Source organism: Scyliorhinus canicula, chromosome 24 (genome assembly GCF_902713615.1).
Source record: "Scyliorhinus canicula chromosome 24, sScyCan1.1, whole genome shotgun sequence".
Classification (NCBI taxonomy): Eukaryota; Metazoa; Chordata; class Chondrichthyes; order Carcharhiniformes; family Scyliorhinidae; genus Scyliorhinus; species Scyliorhinus canicula.
The window spans coordinates 3,449,441-3,468,239 of record NC_052169.1 but is presented as its reverse complement, the minus strand read 5'-3'; the positions used below and the strand labels follow the sequence as shown (position 1 = coordinate 3,468,239).

The 18,799-nt window shown below is 47.8% G+C and overlaps 1 protein-coding gene across 3 annotated transcripts in view; it reads right to left on the bottom strand.

Annotated features, from left to right (window-relative positions):
- The window catches only part of crtc3 (CREB regulated transcription coactivator 3), an 84,845-nt gene that overhangs the window by 33,049 nt on the left and 32,997 nt on the right, over window positions 1-18,799 (bottom strand). For all 3 annotated transcript variants that reach the window (XM_038784541.1, XM_038784539.1, XM_038784540.1), the window contains exon 3: window positions 9,845-9,979. In XM_038784541.1, the coding sequence (XP_038640469.1) occupies window positions 9,845-9,979 (135 nt within the window). The remainder of the gene's footprint in view (window positions 1-9,844; window positions 9,980-18,799) is intronic.

The following is an 18,799-nucleotide window of genomic DNA, read 5'->3' as shown; positions in this document are numbered from 1 at the left end:
GCTGCGGAAACAGGCATTCCGAATGAACCAAAGCACATTAGAACATAGAACATAGAACAGTACAGCACAGAACAGGCCCTTCGGCCCTCAATGTTGTGCCGAGCCATGATCACCCTACTCAAACCCACGTATCCACCCTATACCCATAACCCAACAACACCCCCCCCCTTAACCTTACTTTTTATTAGGACACTACGGGCAATTTTAGCATGGCCAATCCACCTAACCCGCACATCTTTGGACTGTGGGAGGAAACCGGAGCACCCGGAGGAAACCCACGCACACACGGGGAGGACGTGCAGACTCCACACAGACAGTGACCCAGCCGGGAATCGAACCTGGGACCCTGGAGCTGTGAAGCATTTATGCTAACCACCATGCTACCCTGCTGCCCCCTAAGTTGGAGCAGTCTTGCCGTGCGCCTGAACTACGGCGTGCCAGAAATCAAAGATGGTTCCCATTCCCCTGTGTCAACAGCCGATTGAACTCAGAAAATGCGTGTGGAAATTATCCACTTTAATAGACAGAGCAGACCCCAGAGAAATTACATTGAGAAACACATATTCTACTAACGGGAAATTGGAGACTCCACAGATGTGCTGTTATGTTATTTGGACATGAAGGGAAGAGTTATATCTTGCAGGCTGACCCACAACTCCATCTGCTACAGATCTTTGTAGATACTGGAATGGTTTATGGAAAAATCCATGGCCTGAGCTACCCCAACCTACTCACTGAAGGAACATGTGTACAGACTCCATCTCCCAAGGGATGAACAATCTCCATCTGCTTTTTTAGCATCAGTTCTATTTAAACCCTATTGCCCCACCAGGTCCATCCTTCCAATGGAGGAGAAAGAAAAATTGAAGATCAAAAGTTAAGCACGGGAGGGACGGCACGGTGGTTAGCACTGCTGCCTCACGTCACCGATGACCCGGGCTCACTCCCAGCCCCGGGTCACTGCCTGTGTGGAGTTTGCACATTCTCCCCGTGTCTGCGTGGGTCTCACCTCCACAAACCCAAAGATGTGCAGGGTACGTGGATTGGCCACGCTAAATTGCCCCTTAATTGGAATTTAAGTTAAGCAATTAAAGTCAGAGGAAAGATTGTTCTTTTTTCATTGAGGCAGCCAACAATTGCAACAATTTCTGGACAGTTCAGCTTTTGAGTGCATGGGAAGGGAGGATGGGCACCCAGTAACTTGATGCACAAGCAAATTATTTTCACACATCAACATGTACTAAATGCCCACCCCAGTCTCCAACTGGTGTATGAAGCCTCTTACAGGAAATACAGAGAGCTCACACTCATATACTAGCCCATACCTGGTGCTCTGACACTAGTAAGAATTTATATTGGTTTGAAGCTGGCTATTTCAGATTAATAATCGGAGATTCTAGGGCCTCACGGCGCCAGGGTCCCAGGTTCGATCCCGGCTCTGGGTCACTGTCCGTGTGGAGTTTGCACATTCTCCCCGTGTTTGAATGGGTTTCGCCCCCACAACCCAAAAGATGTGCAAACTAGGTGGATTGGCCACGCTAAATTGCTCCTTAATTGGAAATTTTTTTTAAATAGGGGGGAAAAAAAATTAAAATCTGGGATTCAGTTCCAAAAAGTGCCCATGAGCTATGTGAACAAATCTAGGTCATCACTTAGCTTCAGGTTTTTCGGGAACACAATATAAAAATGGATTTGCTCTCAATGTACCTGCAATTTTTGAGTTCAAGTTCCCCCTCACTTATATTTGCACCTTTCTTAAAAATGAAACCTTGAAAATTGGTACTGAACGTGCACACACAATACACATGTACATACACAGGGTCAGACAAACTTTCACCCAGGCATGTGTCTGCAAATACTCAATCACCCAGATACACAAACTTCCAGGAGACGTCACTACTTGGTGGCTGTGTGGAAAATCTTCCAGTCTCCCCCACTCCAGACACATCCCGACTTTCCTTCCTTATTCTTTCATGGGAGGCCTGCATTTGTTGCCCATCCCGAGCTGCCCTCGAGAAGGTGGTGGGTGAGCTGCCTTCTTCAACCGCTGCAGTCCCAGAGGTGTAGGTGCAACCACAGTGCCATTAGAGAGGGTGTCAAGGGTTTTAACCCAGTGACAGTGAAGGAACGGCGATATACTTCCAAGTCAGGATGGTGAGTGAATTGGAGGGGAACTTCAAGGTGGTGGTGTTCGTTCCCAGGTATCTGCTGCGTTTCAGATGGTCATGGATGTAGGTTCGGAAGGAGCTGTTGAAGGAACCTTTGAGCCCCCGAGGTGTATGCACACCCACAGTGGTGTTACAGAGTGTCCAGGATTTTGATCCAACGACAGTGAAGGAATGGCAAATTATTTCCATGCCAGGATGGTGTGCGTCTTGGGAGAGGTACTGAAGTAATTGTATTTGAGACCACAAGTAAGTAGTGAAAGTAGCAAGATGAAAGTAGTGGCCTTCCTTCCCAGTCTATCAGAAGCATTTGACTGCTCAGATATTGTGTACCGGGTTGTGAAGGTTCAACCTTTGTGTAAAAATGTTGGACAAACATTTTGTTTTGTTCCCTGAAAACAAAGCCATGATATGAGTCATGCTGAACTGCGTCACTGGAGTGAATTGAAATTCTGCTCTTGGGAGTATTCTTCCTCTGAAGGTGACAACTGAGGGATACAAGCGACAAAAGATCCCTCGGAGTTCACATTTTAAAAAATATATTCCTTGCAATCATTTTCTTTTGCTAGGTGAAACTAAGTAGGCACTATGGAATGTTTAATTTGCCAGTCTTCGTTGATTTAGTGTCTTGGCGGTACTCTGTTCCATCCCAGTCTCAGGCAACTGTAACTAGACTTGGATTTGATGAATTAATGCCACAGAAAGCAAGACAGGAAATGTGGATTAATCATTATTCCCCAAGAGGCTTAGAAAAAGAGGAAGAAAGAGAATCACATAGTTTCAGAATCTGCAAAGTAGAATCTTTCATCTGGGAAATGTCAGTGAGTAAAACACTACACACATGGCTTGACTAGCAAGATCGAGAAGGCCCAGCTGTTAAAACAATCCTACAGCTACCCAAACACATACCACTTTCAGGAACAGTTCCCCACAGTGAGAGTCAGCACCTTCAGGAACTGTGTCCCAGTGAGAGTCAACACCTTCAGGAACTGTCCCCCAGTGAGAGTCAGCACCTTCAGGAACTGTCCCCCAGTGAGAGTCAGCACCTTCAGGAACTGTCCCCCAGTGAGAGTCAATACCTTCAGGAACTGTGTCCCAGTGAGAGTCAGCACCTTCAGGAACTGTCTCCCAGGGAGAGTCAGCACCTTCAGGAACTGTGTCCCAGTGAGAGTCAGCACCTTCAGGAACTGTCTCCCAGTGAGAGTCAGCACCTTCAGGAACTGTCCCCCAGTGAGAGTCAGCACCTTCAGGAACTGTCCCCCAGTGAGAGTCAGCACCCTCAGGAACTGTCTCCCAGTGAGAGTCAGCACCTTCAGGAACTGTCTCCCAGTGAGAGTCAGCACCTTCAGGAACTGTCCCCCAGTGAGAGTCAGCACCTTCAGGTACTGTGTCCCAGTGAGAGTCAGCACCTTCAGGAACTGTGTCCCAGTGAGAGTCAGCACCTTCAGGAACTGTCCCCCAGTGAGAGTCAGCACCTTCAGGAACTGTGTCCCAGTGAGAGTCAGCACCTTAAGGAACTGTCTCCCAGTGAGAGTCAGCACCTTCAGGAACTGTGTCCCAGTGAGAGTCAGCACCTTCAGGAACTGTCCCCCAGTGAGAGTCAGCACCTTCAGGAACTGTCTCCCAGTGAGAGTCAGCACCTTAAGGAACTGTCTCCCAGTGAGAGTCAGCACCTTCAGGAACTGTCCCCCAGTGAGAGTCAGCACCTTCAGGAACTGTGTCCCAGTGAGAGTCAGCACCTTCAGGTACTGTGTCCCAGTGAGAGTCAGCACCTTCAGGGACTGTGTCCCAGTGAGAGTCAGCACCTTCAGGAACTGTCCCCCAGTGAGAGTCAGCACCTTCAGGAACTGTGTCCCAGTGAGAGTCAGCACCTTCAGGAACTGTCCCCCTGTGAGAGTCAGCACCTTCAGGAACTGTCTCCCAGTGAGAGTCAGCACCTTCAGGAACTGTCCCCCAGTGAGAGTCAGCACCTTCAGGAACTGTGTCCCAGTGAGAGTCAGCACCTCCAGGAACTGTCCCTCAGTGAGAGTCAGCACCTTCAGGAACTGTGTCTCAGTGAGAGTCAGCACCTTCAGGAACTGTGTCTCAGTGAGAGTCAGCACCTTCAGGAACTGTCCTGCAGTGAGAGTCAGCACCTTCAGGAACTGTGTCTCAGTGAGAGTCAGCACCATCAGGAACTGTGTCTCAGTGAGAGTCAGCACCTTCAGGAACTGTGTCTCAGTGAGAGTCAGCACCTTCAGGAACTGTCCCCCTGTGTGGATATCAATGGTGCAGACTTTTCAATTTGCACTGCGTCCTCAGAAAGTGGTTTGCTGGAAAATAGGTTTTCAACAGAGGCATAAACAGTGAAATATTGCCTTCCAGGAAATACAGCATCATAACCTATATAGGGTGTTTTGGTGTCTGTTAATGAGTGGCTTCATAATTAATCACCAATTAGATTAAATAACTTGACTCATTTATTCCTTTATTCCTCCACAGACACACAGACAGAACTCACATTCAGGAACGACCTTTTATTGAGGTGGGTCTATTTCAACACAACACGTGTAAAACCACTGTGTCAACTTTATTGCTAACTGCTGCTGTGAGCAGGGACTGTTTAGCACAGGGCTAAATCGCTGGCTTTGAAAGCAGACCAAGGCAGACCAGCAGCGCGGGTTCAATTCACGTATCAGCCTCCCCGGACAGGCGCCGGAATGTGACGACTAGGGGCTTTTCACAGTAACTTCATTTGAAGCCTACTTGTGACAATAAGCGATTTTCATTTCATTTTTCATTTCTTTAGGTTTTAAACACTGCCTCAGAAAAGCAGGTTCAAATTTTAATGTCTCCTTTTCTACAGGGATGAACATATGGGGTGTCCAGGCCAGAGTGAAGTGTCTCTGAGATACCCTCAGTACTGCAGGGGTCAAGAATTTTATCCCAAAGTATTAGCTGGCTTCTAAAATTACGGATATAAACAATTCCTCTGGTCCCCACCACCTTTCGTAGAATAGTCTACAAGGTCTCAATACTGGTGTCTCAATACTGGTGTCTCCAGAGAAAAATATATTGAGTTGAAATTATTCTTGACTAGAACACACTGTTTTAAAATCACTTGTCAAAAAAGCTGCACCAATGTTTGAAAATTGAGTGATCTCAGCATCTTGCAATATTATAAACACCAGACTCACTCCTCGCTCTCAGCTAGGAAATGTAATCCCCACTGTAGCAATCCAGGTATGGGAGGATCCCAGGTTGATTTCAGGCTGTGACAACTTGTCAGATCTCCCTCAATCAAAGAGCCTGCCCTTTATGTTGGAAATGGTTCTTGCCTCCAATCTCTGATAATCCGGCAACTCATTTGCAAGAAAACAGGATGCAGTGTGGAGAAGATCGAGCTTGACCACAGCGTCTTCCCATGGTTGTACCTCTTGGGGAGATAAGAAGGGCTACACAGTGAAGTCTCTGGAGTATTAACTTGAATCAGGGGCTTGTCACTCAGAGTGTTTACATGCTGAACCAAGGCTGAGAACTAGTAGTTAACTGCAACGCACAATACATTTGATTGGGAGGAACGGACATGCCAAAGGACGGTGACAAGAGGAGTGTCGGACCCTGGCTGAAAGGAATGATTCTGTGAGTTTGTCTGTCACGTTGACAGAGTATGTCAAGTCTCGGGGTCAGGTCTTCCTAGTTTTGCACAAATCCCCAGATGTTGGCAAGGAAGACTTTTCTGACTGGGCTTTTTCACATCTAGAATCTCAGTGCCCCTGGATGGCAGAGCCCAGCTTTAGTCTGGTGTATAGTTACAGTTTTGCACTGCAGTCTCAAACAAGGGGATATCTTGCGAGGTCGTTTCAGACGGGAGTTAAGAGTCGGCCACATTGCTGCGGGTCTGAGTCACAAGTAAAAGAGAATTAGTGAACCGCAGTCACCATTACTGATGCTGGCTTTTTAATTTTAGATTCCTTTAATTAACTGAATTTAGATCCCCCACGTATCCAGGGCATTAGCCCAGGCTTCCTAATTACTCAGCCAATTACATAACCACTATGATACTACAGCCATTATGTGACAATATGAAGAGTAAGTTTCATTCCATATCTGTCCCATGCTGTACCTGGCCTTGACGTGTGACACCTACAAGAGAAACATCCTCCATTCCACCCAGCACCGATATCCCTCAACCGTACAAGCCTGCCGACCGGATAGTCTCCTTTCAGGCTGTACGTTTTCAATATAAAACAACATATTTTAAGACAGGGAGTGGAAACTAAATTCTAAAAATTGCAGGAAGCTTGTATTAACACATGGCAAGCTTATCAGATGGAGCACAGCGCTGACAGAAAGGAAAGCAGGAACAGTGTGTGTGGGTCAAAGATCTGACTAAATGATAAATCACACAGATCTGTGAAACCGACAACTCCGCTGAATGAGATATTATCTTGGGTGGTTTTTAGTTTGTGAAACTCCAGTGAACGAGAACATCCTGTCATTTTCCTCATTGCATTGAAGAGAGTCAATATACAGGAACTCCCAGTGATGAGGGACTCCCATTCTTACAGTCAGTATACACAAGGGCCTTTAAGCTTATTGAAATAGGGGTTCCGCAGACTTCAGTCGTCCTGCTCCGTCCAGTACCTCACTCGAGACAGCATTTCTCTGCAAGCCGTGCTTCAGGTGTACTTTCCTGGATAAATCACTTTGATCTTCATTGGGATGTGTCAGTGTATAGGACGGACAGCATAGAAACAGCCCATTCAGTCCAACTAAAGCTGGTATTTGTACTCCATTCGAAACTCCTCCCACCCTTTCTCTCCTAACTTGATCAGCAAAATCCTCAATTCCCTTTTCCTCATATGCTCATCGGAATTCCTTTCTGATACATCCATGCCATTTGCTTCAACTGTTCCTCACAGGAGCAAGTTCCACATCGTCAATACTCTTTGGGTAAATAGGTTTCTCCTGGATTCCCTTTTTGAATTATTAATGACTGCCTTATGAAAATCAAAAATGAAAATCGCTTATTGTCACAAGTAGGCTTCAATGAAGTTACTGTGAAAAGCCCCTAGTCGCCACATTCCGGCGCCTGTCCGGGGAGGCTGTTACAGGAATCGAACCGTGCTGCTATTCTGCCTTGGTCTGCTTTCAAAGCCAGCAATTTAGCCCAGTGTGCTAAACAGCCCCTATCTACATGTCCCTTCATTCTGGACTCATGTGGAAACATCTTCTCCACGTCTATCCTTTCATTATTACAGACCTTACCAAGCATTCCTCAGTCCTCTCCTTTCAAGATGTGGAGATGCCGGCGTTGGACTGGGGTGAGCACAGTAAGAAGTCTTACAGCACCAGGTTAAAGTCCAACAGGTTTGTTTGGAATCACTAGCTTTCGGAGCGTGGCACTGAGGGAACACTGCATTGTCAGGGCTTCAGGTGAGAGTTTAAACAGGGATCCCACCTGTTCTCTTAAGAAGATGTAAAGATCCCATAGCACTATTTCAAAGAGCAGCATGGGAACTTTCCCTGGTGTTATGTCCAAAACGTGATTTTGTGGGTGCTTGCTGGCCCCAAATTTGGCCATCAGATCTCCTACATTCCGATTACACTTCAGTAGCATTTGACTGGCTGTAAAACATTTTTGGACAGCCCATTGTTATGAAATGCCCTATGGAAATGCAGGAATTTTAATAATTTCTCTTAAAGATAACACTTTTGCGTGTGACTAGGAAATGTGACAGTGTGATGCTGCGTGTGTATGCCCAGAGCTCCAAAACTCTTGTTAAAATGTTCTTAGCTCCTGAGGGAATCTGTTAAATTGCAGATCTCTGTTAAACATGTAGCATAAGAAATCTCACCCACTCACAGTCAGCTGTACTTTAACTTTGGAGAAACAATGCAATAGAATCCCCCACTATTAAAAGGATTATGCTCTGGTTGAGGTCAGTTTGCACTCCGTGGCTTGTGTATCACGGCTTTTAGACGTGAAAGGTTATTGTGTTGTAAAGTTTCACAGAACTGCTGCTGGAATCTAAGTGGCCAAGGTCACAAGCAGTCAAACCCACAACTCCCAATTTCATGCTAATTTCTTCTGTACCCCGGGTCACAACACTGCATTGATTCAGGTTTGGCGGATTGGCCATGCTAAATTGCCCCTTCCAAAGGTTAGGTGGGGTTACTGGGAGAGGATGGAGGTGTGTGCTTAAGTGGGATACTCTTTCCAAGGGACGGTGTAGACTCGATGGGCCAAATGGCCTCCTTCTGCACTGTAAATGTAGCACTCCATCAGTAAAACACTGCCTAAGTTACAAGATCAGGTCGGGGAGTGGGATTTGAACCCATAACCTTCTGGCTCAAGAGATGAAGACTGACCCCAGTGAGGGAGGCAGCAGTTCAAGAAGACAGCTCACCGCCGTCTTTTCAAGGGCAATTAGGGATGGGCAATAAATGCTGGACTAGCCAGTGGTCGTGATTCTCCCCCAACCGGTGGGCGGGCCGTCCCGGCGCCAAAGAGTGGTGAGAACCACTCCAGCGTCGGGCTGCCCGGAAGTTACGGAATCCTCGCACTTCCGGAGGCTAGGCCAGCATTGGCGTGGTTGGCACCACGCCAACCGCCCCCCCACCGGTGAATACGCGGGAGTGCCAGCATGTTCTGGTGCATGCGCAGGGGGTTTCTTCTCCACGTCGGACCTTTACAGAGGGCGGCCGCTCGGCCCATCGGGGCCCGGAGAATCGCCGGGGGGGGGGGCCACTGCCAACGGCCCCAACCGGCGCGACTTGATCCCCGCTAAAAAACTGGTGCCGGAGAATTCGGCAGCCGGAGTCGGAGCGGATTCACGGCGCCCCCCCCCCGGCGATTCTCCAACCCGGCAGGGGGGGGTCAGAGAATCCTGCCCCATGTCTGTGAATACATTTTTTTTTTAATTTAGAGTACCCAATTCATTTTTTCCAATTAAGGGACAATTTAGCATGGCCAATCCACCTACCCTGCACGTCTTTTTGGGTTGTGGGGCGGAACTCACGCATCACGGGGAGAATGTGCAAACTCCACACGGACAGTGACCCAGAGCCGGGATCGAACCTGGGACCTCGGCGCCGCGAGGCAGCAATGCGCCACCTTGCTGCCCTATGTCTGTGAATACTTGATATAAATGCAAGTTGTTGTTGACGCCCCCCAACCGTGGGAGATCCAATAATTTCAAACTATACCTCCAGCTGGGTCCCAGTGGATAACTAGTTCTCTTTCAAGCGCACTTTGCAAGATTCCTACTTTCTCCCTTTTCACCAACATCTTTGTGGGACTGTAACTGGTTAATTACTTTTCAACCTGACATTCACACTGGTGAGCCAATTGGAGAATATCCTTGATTCTTCAAGTAAAGTATTGCCGTTGCTGAGTATATTTGCTGTGTTAGTTTAAACGTATGATAGGGAAGACCAGACTTCAACTTGCACTGCGCACCATGATCTTGGCAGTAACAACACTGGAACTCTGAACGCTACACATCGATGTGGTGCAGCTGAAAGTTCTCCCTCCAATCGGCACCAAAATCAGCCATTGGAAGGCAGGTGGTTTTATATAGTTTAAAGCATCAGTTTCACAGGCCTAACATTACTCGTCCCCGCGAAAATACTATACATCGTGCTTTTCGAATGTAACTCAACCTGGGAATTGAGGGGAGTACGGGCAAGGATATGGGTCTGCCATGTTTATCCACTGCAGGCTGGTGTCGGTGAGGCGATATCATGTGACTCCGGTCTCGGTGAACCCGCTCCACCAAACCATGATGTCGCGTTCCTCGGGCGGAATCCAAAGTGGGATGAAACGGCACCTGCGGCGGCGAGAGAGAGAAAAGAAAAGTTTTAAAATACCACCCACCATCCTTTTATACAGTCTCACCAATGGGTCAATCGCCTACATGCCACACTTTTGAAGAGCTAAGTTTCTGTGCGTCTCCTGCAGGAGACATAATGTGGAGAGCAGCATACCGATAGCAGGTTACGCCAGACACCATGCTGTCTCATCTTCAGGCAGCTGAAGCGACTCAAGCCTTACAGCCACTCAGCCATGCACAGAATCAACAACCTGGATCTATAAATTGCCTTTACTGTAGTGAAGGATCCCAAGGTGCCTGACAGGAGCATATTGAGGCATGTGTGGCATCAAGCCACAGGTGGGGATGTCAGAACAGGTGAGCAAAAGCTTTGTCAAACAGGTAAGTGCTAAAGAGCATCTTGGAGGTGGAGGAAAGGTTTCAGGAGGAAATTCCCGAGCTTAGCAACTGAAGGCATGGCCATCAATCCCAGAGGGATTAAAATCAGAGATGCTCAAGAGGCCAGAATCAGGGAAGATAAATCTCTGAAGACAGCTAAAGAGCCAGAGAGGGGAACGGACATGAAATCGGAACACGGTGAAGAGTCGGATTATGTTTCATGACAGTCTGCAGAGGGACCAACTTCTCTCAGTGCGCAGAGGAGAGTAACACATGGGTTCCCAGTGCAGCGTAAACCTACCACAAAAGGGGAAAATGTTCAATTCACGGAGCAATAATCAATTAAATTCATCCATCCTGGTGTAGGTGGCAGGACCAATTCTACAATGCCTTACTTATACTGAGTGGCTAACACCTGGTATGTGAGTGCTCACATCAGAGACACTGCATGAAAACCTTTGACAAAACACCAGGAACACAGCCGGGAAAAGCTTTACACCACCACGGATCAATCCCAACACCGGACCATTTCTGGCTCGAGCACAGACAACTGCCACATCAGCCAGGTTACGGAGTGAATTCTCACCAATGTCATCACCTGGATTACATATTGGCACCAATTTATTATGAAATGGTATTCGTGTTAATTTAGTGAGATGGGTCTCCTATGCAGCACTTTAAGCTGCTTCATATAGACATAGAAAAATAGGAGCATGAAGGCCATTGGGCCCCACTCTGCCATTCATTATGATCATGGCTGATCATCTAACTCAATAGCCTGGTCCAGCCTCCACCCCCCATTGATCCCCATCGCCCCAAGTGCTATATCTAACTGCTTCTTGAAAACAGTGTGTTTTGGCCTCAACTACTTCCTGCAGTAGCAAATGCCCCACATGCCAACCACTCTCTGGGTGAAGAAATTTCTCCTCATCTCTGTCCTAAATGGTCTACCCCGTATCCTCAGTCTGTGACCCCTGGTTCTGGACACCCCCACCATCGGGAACATCCTTCCTGCATCTATCCTCTCCAGTCCTGTTAGAATTTTATCGGTTTCTTTGAGACTCCCCCCTCATTCTTCTGAATTCCAGCGAATGCAATCCTAACTGACTCAATTTCTCCTCATACGTCCGTCTAGGCGTGTTTGCCATTTTAAGTGAACGCAGTGTGAAAATGCCACACAAACAAGGTTACACTCGACAGGAACAGTGAGGCACTTTTTCACCCTGTTGATACCCAGGCTGCCAGGTCGAGGAACTCCATCAGCTGATGATTCCAGCTCCTTTACGTCCAGTTACAATGCAAATCTATTTGGACCCCACATCTGCTGCCAACTCCCTGAACCCAAGGAACACCAAGTGGAGTCAGCCCAAAGCCCCTTCACATTATCAGCACGCAGATGTGCTGGGGTGGCAGGGTATGTGCTGCTTCTGTGATGTTCAGGTTTCTCTCTCTCACCACCTCCCATCCAAGACACACAGGAGAATGATACAATTCCTTTGCATTTGTACATACCCGGTCTCCGTGGGAACCAGCTCCCACATTAAAACCAGAAGAGCATACATAATACATCAGTGCCTGTGACATTTTGGCTGCTCTCCATATGCAAAGCTCTCCCATCAACCAGGCTAGACAGGCAGCAAATCTTAAGTTGCCTCTGATTACAATGCTGCGTACACCAAATAGTGGCAGCAACTTTACATGCAGCCTGAGGCAATCAAACCTTTCACTGCCAGCTCCTCTGTGGTGAGCAGTGATCATGTGAAGCTCAATGGGCTCTTAAAGAACAAACAGGCTTGGAGCAAATGTCTCGGGACTTCAGCTGCCGTATCGAACAGTGTCTGTGTCTCGATGCCACATCACAAGAGACGCCCTGAAGAAATGCTTTTAACATCTTCCAAATTCATGGGAAAGAGATCTGATAACCATAGTCCTACCTCACCACTCGGCTAGAGTCATTTAGGGTTTGTTCATAATCACTGTAGCACACTCAGGACAATTGTGAGCCTGTACCCCATTGTCCTGTACGGTGTCAGACTGGCAATCATTACGGGAACCCCAATTGCAGGATTTCTGTGCTGGCTGCAGTCCCAACATCAGTCCACAAAATCCTGGTGAGACTGGCTGGTTAGGAGTAGTTTGTAGCAGGGGCTCTGAATTCTTAGTGAGTGCCGACATCTCTCGCTCCAAACTAGATGAGGTGAGCGGCTCAAGTATAACGGAGCGCCACATTCTCGTGTGGATTCCAAACACCATTAGTGACTGACCAGCTGGGTCAAATGATCCTTTTGGGAAGTGCAATATAAACGCAATGGTGGAGGATATGCACCTCAGCGCAGCAGCACAGCGACATCCAGAGTAGACGAGAACAATCACCAAACAGGTTCCCCCACTGGCCCTACGTACTGAAGTGTGGAACTGAACTGCACAGAGTAGGGAGGCCCCAGTGAGCCATTCCTAGTCTGTACTGAGTTCACTGAACTCATTCAGAGCAACAATAAAGTAGCTACCACTAGCCAATCCCAGACCAGATCCCAGCAGTGGCTAGGAAACTGTATTGAAACCCCAATATTTTTGGTTATTTTGAAAGAATGATTCGCTCTGGGAGTGATTGCATGAATAAATAGGGCTTTGATATTTCCAACGAAACTTTATTATAAATACAATATGAAACTTTTAATTTCACACCCAAAAGAACAGCTTACAATTACCCCTTAACACAACAATATAATTTCCTACGAAATAACAAGAAACATACAACTCTATCCAGTTTACGATTAGCAGGGTACAGAGTAATACTTGCTTTAAAAAATTGATTTCGCTCCAATTAGAACCTGTTCAGATTCTGGCTGAATATCTTCAAATAGCTGCTTCAACTGGGTGGTTTCAGCCTCTTCCTTGTCTGCAGACAAGACTGCTCTGCTTTAAAATATTATTACTCGTTTTTAAAAAACTATCCTACTTGGAAAGAATTGTGGACTCAGAGTCAGGCAGATCAGAACTCAGCTGGGCAGGGCCGATGGAGGTTTGTGGCGTTGGCGAGTGTATATGGCCCCAACTGGGACGATACAGGATTTGTGAAGAGGGTGCTGGGTGCCATGAGCTAATAGTAGGAGGAGGCTGTAATATGGTGCAAGAGCCGAAGGTGGACGGGTCGCAACCGCGCTCGCTGGCGGCCGGGCTTATGAGAGGGATGGGAGACGTGGACCCGTGGAGGTTTCTACATCTGAGGGAGTGGGCGTATTTGTTTTTCTCCCTGGTGCACAAAGTGTATTCGAGGGTAGACCGTTTTGTCGTAGGGATGGCATTACTGGCTGGAGTCAAGGGATCAGAGTATTCCGCAATAGCGATCTTGGATCATGTGCCGCATTGGGTGGATGTGGTCTTGGACAGTGGGGGTAGCACAGAGGCCGGGGTGCAGAATGGACGCGGGGTTGTTGTGGGACCAACAATGCATTACGATTGGGAAGGTGATTGAGGAGTATGTAGGATTTAACTGTACAGGAGAAGTGTCGCAGGTGGTGGTATGGAAGGCCCTGAAGCAGTAGTGAAGAGAGAGGTGATCTCGTTTATGGCCAAGTTGGACAAAGAGGAGAGGGAGGAGTGCCAAAAGTTGATAGAGGAAATGTTGGGGGTGGACCGGAGATACCAGGGAGATGCAGATCTGACCCTTCAGGCCAGGTTTGACCAGTTGTCTATGGGGAAGGCGGTGTGCCAACTGAGGGGGGCAAGGGGAGCAGTTTATGAATGTGGGGAGAAGGTGGGGCGGGCCGTACGTTGGTTGGCCAGCTCTGGAGAGAGGCGGCGGTGAGGGGGATAGCACGAGGGAAGCTGATGGTGACCCCGCAGCAGATTAATAAAGTTTTTGAGGAATTTTATGAGAAGTTGTGTAGGTCAGAGCCACCGAGAGAGGAGCGAGAGAGGAGGGAATTTTTGGATGGGTTGGATATCCAAGGTTGGGACAGGAGGGTAGAGTTAGGCAAGAGAGGCTGGTGGGGGAACAAGAGGTAAAGGAAACAATCGGGAGGATGCAATCAGGGAAGGCAGCAGGGCTGATGGACTCACAGTGGAGTGTTACAAGAAATTTAAGGACTGGTTGGCGCCGTTGATGGTGGGAATGTTTGAGGAGGCAGTAGGTAAGGGGGTATTACCACAAACATCAGGGCAGGCTTCAATTTCCCTGTGGTTAAAAAAGGTCAAGGACCCAACGGAGTGTGGGTCTTAAATGGCCATATCCTTATCGAATGTGGGTGCCAAGATATTGGCGAAGATGTTGCCGGCAAGGCCGGAGGGGTGCTTCCCAAATGTGACAGGACAAGATCAGACAGGGTTTGTGAAGGGAAGTTAGCTGTTATCAAATGTTAGAAGGTTGCTAAATGTGATTGTGACGCTGGCCGAGGGGAAGGAGACGGTGGTGGCATTAGAAGGTGTTGGACCGGTAGAATGGGAGTATCCGATGGCAGTCCCAGAGAGATTTGGGATTGTGCCGGGTTTACGGTGTGGATACGGGGTTGTTGAAAAATGAAAATGAATTTGCCCTGAGAGGGTCGGTACAGGGATTCTTCAGGCGGTGGCAACCTTTCCTTGACTTTTTAGATCAGAGATAGGCGTTCGGGGTCGTGGCAGCAGCAGCCCGGGGGGGGGAGGGGGGGGGAGGGGGAGGGGGGGGGCAGCAATGGTCGTGGGGGGACATGCACGACTGTAACGCGGGCAAGTCTGCTCGCTGCTCATGTCTGAAACTGTAGGCTGCCTTGTTTGTTAAGTTGTTGCTTGGGGGGGGGGGGGGGGGGGTGGGGGGGAGGAATGGTGCGCGCGAGAGGGCGGGTGAGGGAGGGATATTTGCCTAGAGGGATTGTGTTGTAAATAATTTAAAAATGAGTAGGGGTAAATGTCTGTATGGAAAAACTCTTCCAATAAAAATTATTTTTAAAAAAAGAAAAATGAAAATGAAATGAAAATTGCTTATTGTCACGAGTCGGCTTCAATTAAGTTACTGTGAAAAGCCCCTAGTCGACACATTCCGGCGCCTGTCCGGGGAGGCTGGCACGGGAATCGAACCGTGCTGCTGGCCTGCTTGGTCTGCTTTTTAAAAAAAATTTAGATTACCCAATTATTTTTTTCCAATTAAGGGGCAATTTAGCGTGGCCAATCCACCTACTCTGCACATTTTTGGGTTGTGGGGGCGAAACCCACGCAGACACGGGGAGAATGTGCAAACTCCACACGGACAGTGACCCAGAGCCGGGATCGAAACTGGGACCTCAGCGCCGTGAGGCGGTTGTGCTAACCACTAGGCCACCGTGCTGCCCTCTGCTTGGTCTGCTTTAAAAGCCAGCGATTTAGCCTGGTGAGCTAAACCAGCCCCTGGGGAACCGATGATGAGTGTTACTATGAACAATGAGTTCAGGGTACTTTGCTTTGCATTGGGGTACTAGGCAGGGGTGTCTCTGTCCCATCTGCTATTTGCGTTAGCGATAGAGCCATTGGTCATCGGTCTAAGGAGTTCGGGGTTGTTGAATGGGATAGTGAAAGGGGGGGATGGAACATAGTGTATGCTGACGATTTACTGGCCCGCGCTGCCAATCGCCATTCAGATAGGTGTTCAGCTTCTTAATCCCAGATTCCATGCACTGAATTGTGATTCTCAAACTGTCCTGCTCAGAATTTACTGAATGGCTGACAGCAATGAATGAAGCAAAAGAAGGGAGGCTAGCATTTATATCCCACCTCTCGCAACCTCAGAACATCCCGAAGTGTGTCACAGCCAAGTGTAGATGCTGTTGTAATAATGTAGGAAGTGTGGCAGCCAATTTATGGACAGCAAGCACTGACAACAGTAAGATAATGATCATATAATCTGGAAGTCAATCATGTTGCGCAAGGGATAAATACTGGTCAGGAAACTTGGGAGTTCTACACTGCCCCTTCTGGAATACACCCATGGGATCTTTTTTATGCTCACCCTCCTCAGGGGCCTTCGCTTAATAGCTCATCGAAGAGATAGCCTCTCTGATGGAACAGCCGTCCCTCAGCACCGGCATTGTAGTAGCAGCCTGAAATATGTGCCCAAGTCCCCGGAGTGGGGTCTGAGCCACAGAATGCACAATGCTAACAAAAAAAAAACCTGAAGGAATAGAGAGATTAAAAACCACCTGGGGAGACAGCTCCGAACTGCAATTCCTGCAGAAACTGAATCCGTTATTTGTTCCTTGCACAACATTAACAGGGGTCAAAACTGACAGGGGTGCACTGGACCCAAACTGGTACATTTAGCAGTGTAACTAATCAGGTGGAGCAGTCAGTTCAATGCCAGCTTCTTGCACAACTTCAAATATTTCATTGTGCAAGCAGACGAGGAAGGTTTGTGGGGGAGTATCATGGAGAAATGCAAGACCAGAAACCGTATACAAGGGTATTAATCTGTGACAACAGGGCAAAAGGACACAAGATTCCACCGACGGCCCTGATTCAGTGGGTTGCACCCATACCTCGGAAGCAGAGTGTTGTGGGTTCAAGCTCCATCCCAGAGACTCGAACACACAATCCAGCCTGACACTCCGCCGGGGGGAGGGGGGGATTAGACATTTTAAACCAAGGCACCGTCAGCCCCCTCAATTGGAAAGATCCCGTGGCATTACTTAAAAAGAGCAAAGGAGTTCTCCCTGATGTCCTGCCTAACAATTATTGCTCAACCAACAACACTACATTATCTGGTTGTTATCACATTGCTGTTTGCAGAAGTTTACATGTTAGCAAATTGGTTACGGAGGTTGTGAAAGGCGATATATAAATGCATGTCTTCGCATCGGCCTGCTGTATACAACTTGAAATATTATGTCTCACTTCTTTCAGGAGTAAGGAGCCGACATTTTGCCACCCTTTTCTGATAACCCAGTTCTTTCAAGGTTCGAGATAAGAGATCATGGCTCCTCTCCGCTCCATTGCAAGCTCCTCAATGTGTGTAGTTGTGAGTGTGTTTGAACCCATCGGCTTGGGAAGTCAGAAGAAAGATGACCACCGACTGAGCCACAGCTGACTCAACCAAGAATGGTAAATTCACATCAACACTCTCAAGCGGTAGTAAAAATGGTTTACAAACATCAAACCCACGGGCATCCTCTTCCTTTAAGGGTAGAGACTGGTGTTATGTAAACCCAGTGGAATTCTGCGCAAAGATATTTTGATAATTAACTCCATACGCAGAAAGAGAAAGTCAAGGGGGAAGGGTAGCTCCACAACACAAACAGAAAGACCTTGAACAGGACAAATGACAGCAGCCAGGAGAGGACAGTAAACACAGATAGTGATGACACAGCTCTATCCCGTGACCTTCTCAAGGACGACTGTTCTGCCACATAATTGCATTACGTTTCGCGATTACATGTCACCAACACAATCTTGGTGTGCAGCTCCCAACTACCATCCAGCAGGAATCACACAAATTTTTCACTTTCTTTTCCAGCTCTCAAGGAGTAAATTCTTAGACTACAGACCCACACAGCATTCCTTCATGGGCTGCGGCACTGAACGAAGAATGGAAGACACTGCAGTAAAGTACAGTCCCAGTATCCAGGACATGCACTTTCTAGCAGGGGTCATTGATATGGGGGTTACGGATGGTTAAGCAGAATCACTAACCACCCCCCCCCCCCTTCTAAATCAATGGGACTGAAAGTACGAGGTCTAGCCCACAGAACTCTGAAAGGCACAGAGTGTGAATTGACAATGACTTCACAGAGAAAAGAAAACAAGAGTTACTGGTTCTTAAATCACCCAATAATACAATTTCATTGGAATCAAGCAACTCTGTCAGATAATCAGTTTCTCAGGCCGGGAAGGTCCTGTCAAACGTAATCATCGCCCCTCACCCACTGTGCACTCTCTCATATCCATACATCACTCCTTCAGCCAAAACCCTCCTGAACGAACTCACTGAATTGATCTCTCCACCAACCCTCTCCCCCCAGGAGACTGCCACTTTTCTAATCTAATCTTGTCTTCAATGCAGAGCTGGTATCTGTGACTCCTGCTTACACAGTCTGTTTATTTGGACAATTTATTTCAGTTTAGCTTCTGCCTGTCTCTCACAGTTTGAATCACCGTGGTTCAATTGGTAGCATAGTCACAACACAAATACATGCGGCCCGGTCATCCACCAGCCTTGGAAACATCGGCAAATCGCACAAGTCCACAACTCCTCTAAATTGCCGTCAATGCAAAACAGAGAGATGGAAGTTAAAAGTGGCACGGCGTTAGATTAAAAACCGCAAGGCTTGTTTTCACAGACGAGCTAGAGATCATTCCACCCACCCAGCTTGTCACCACATCCTCCAATGCCAGTATCCACCACATTCCTCAGCCCCTCCTCTGCACTGCACCCCTTAAACCTTTCCTTTTCCAGAACGCCTTTTGACCCCATTTAATGCCCTTTCTTGGGAACTT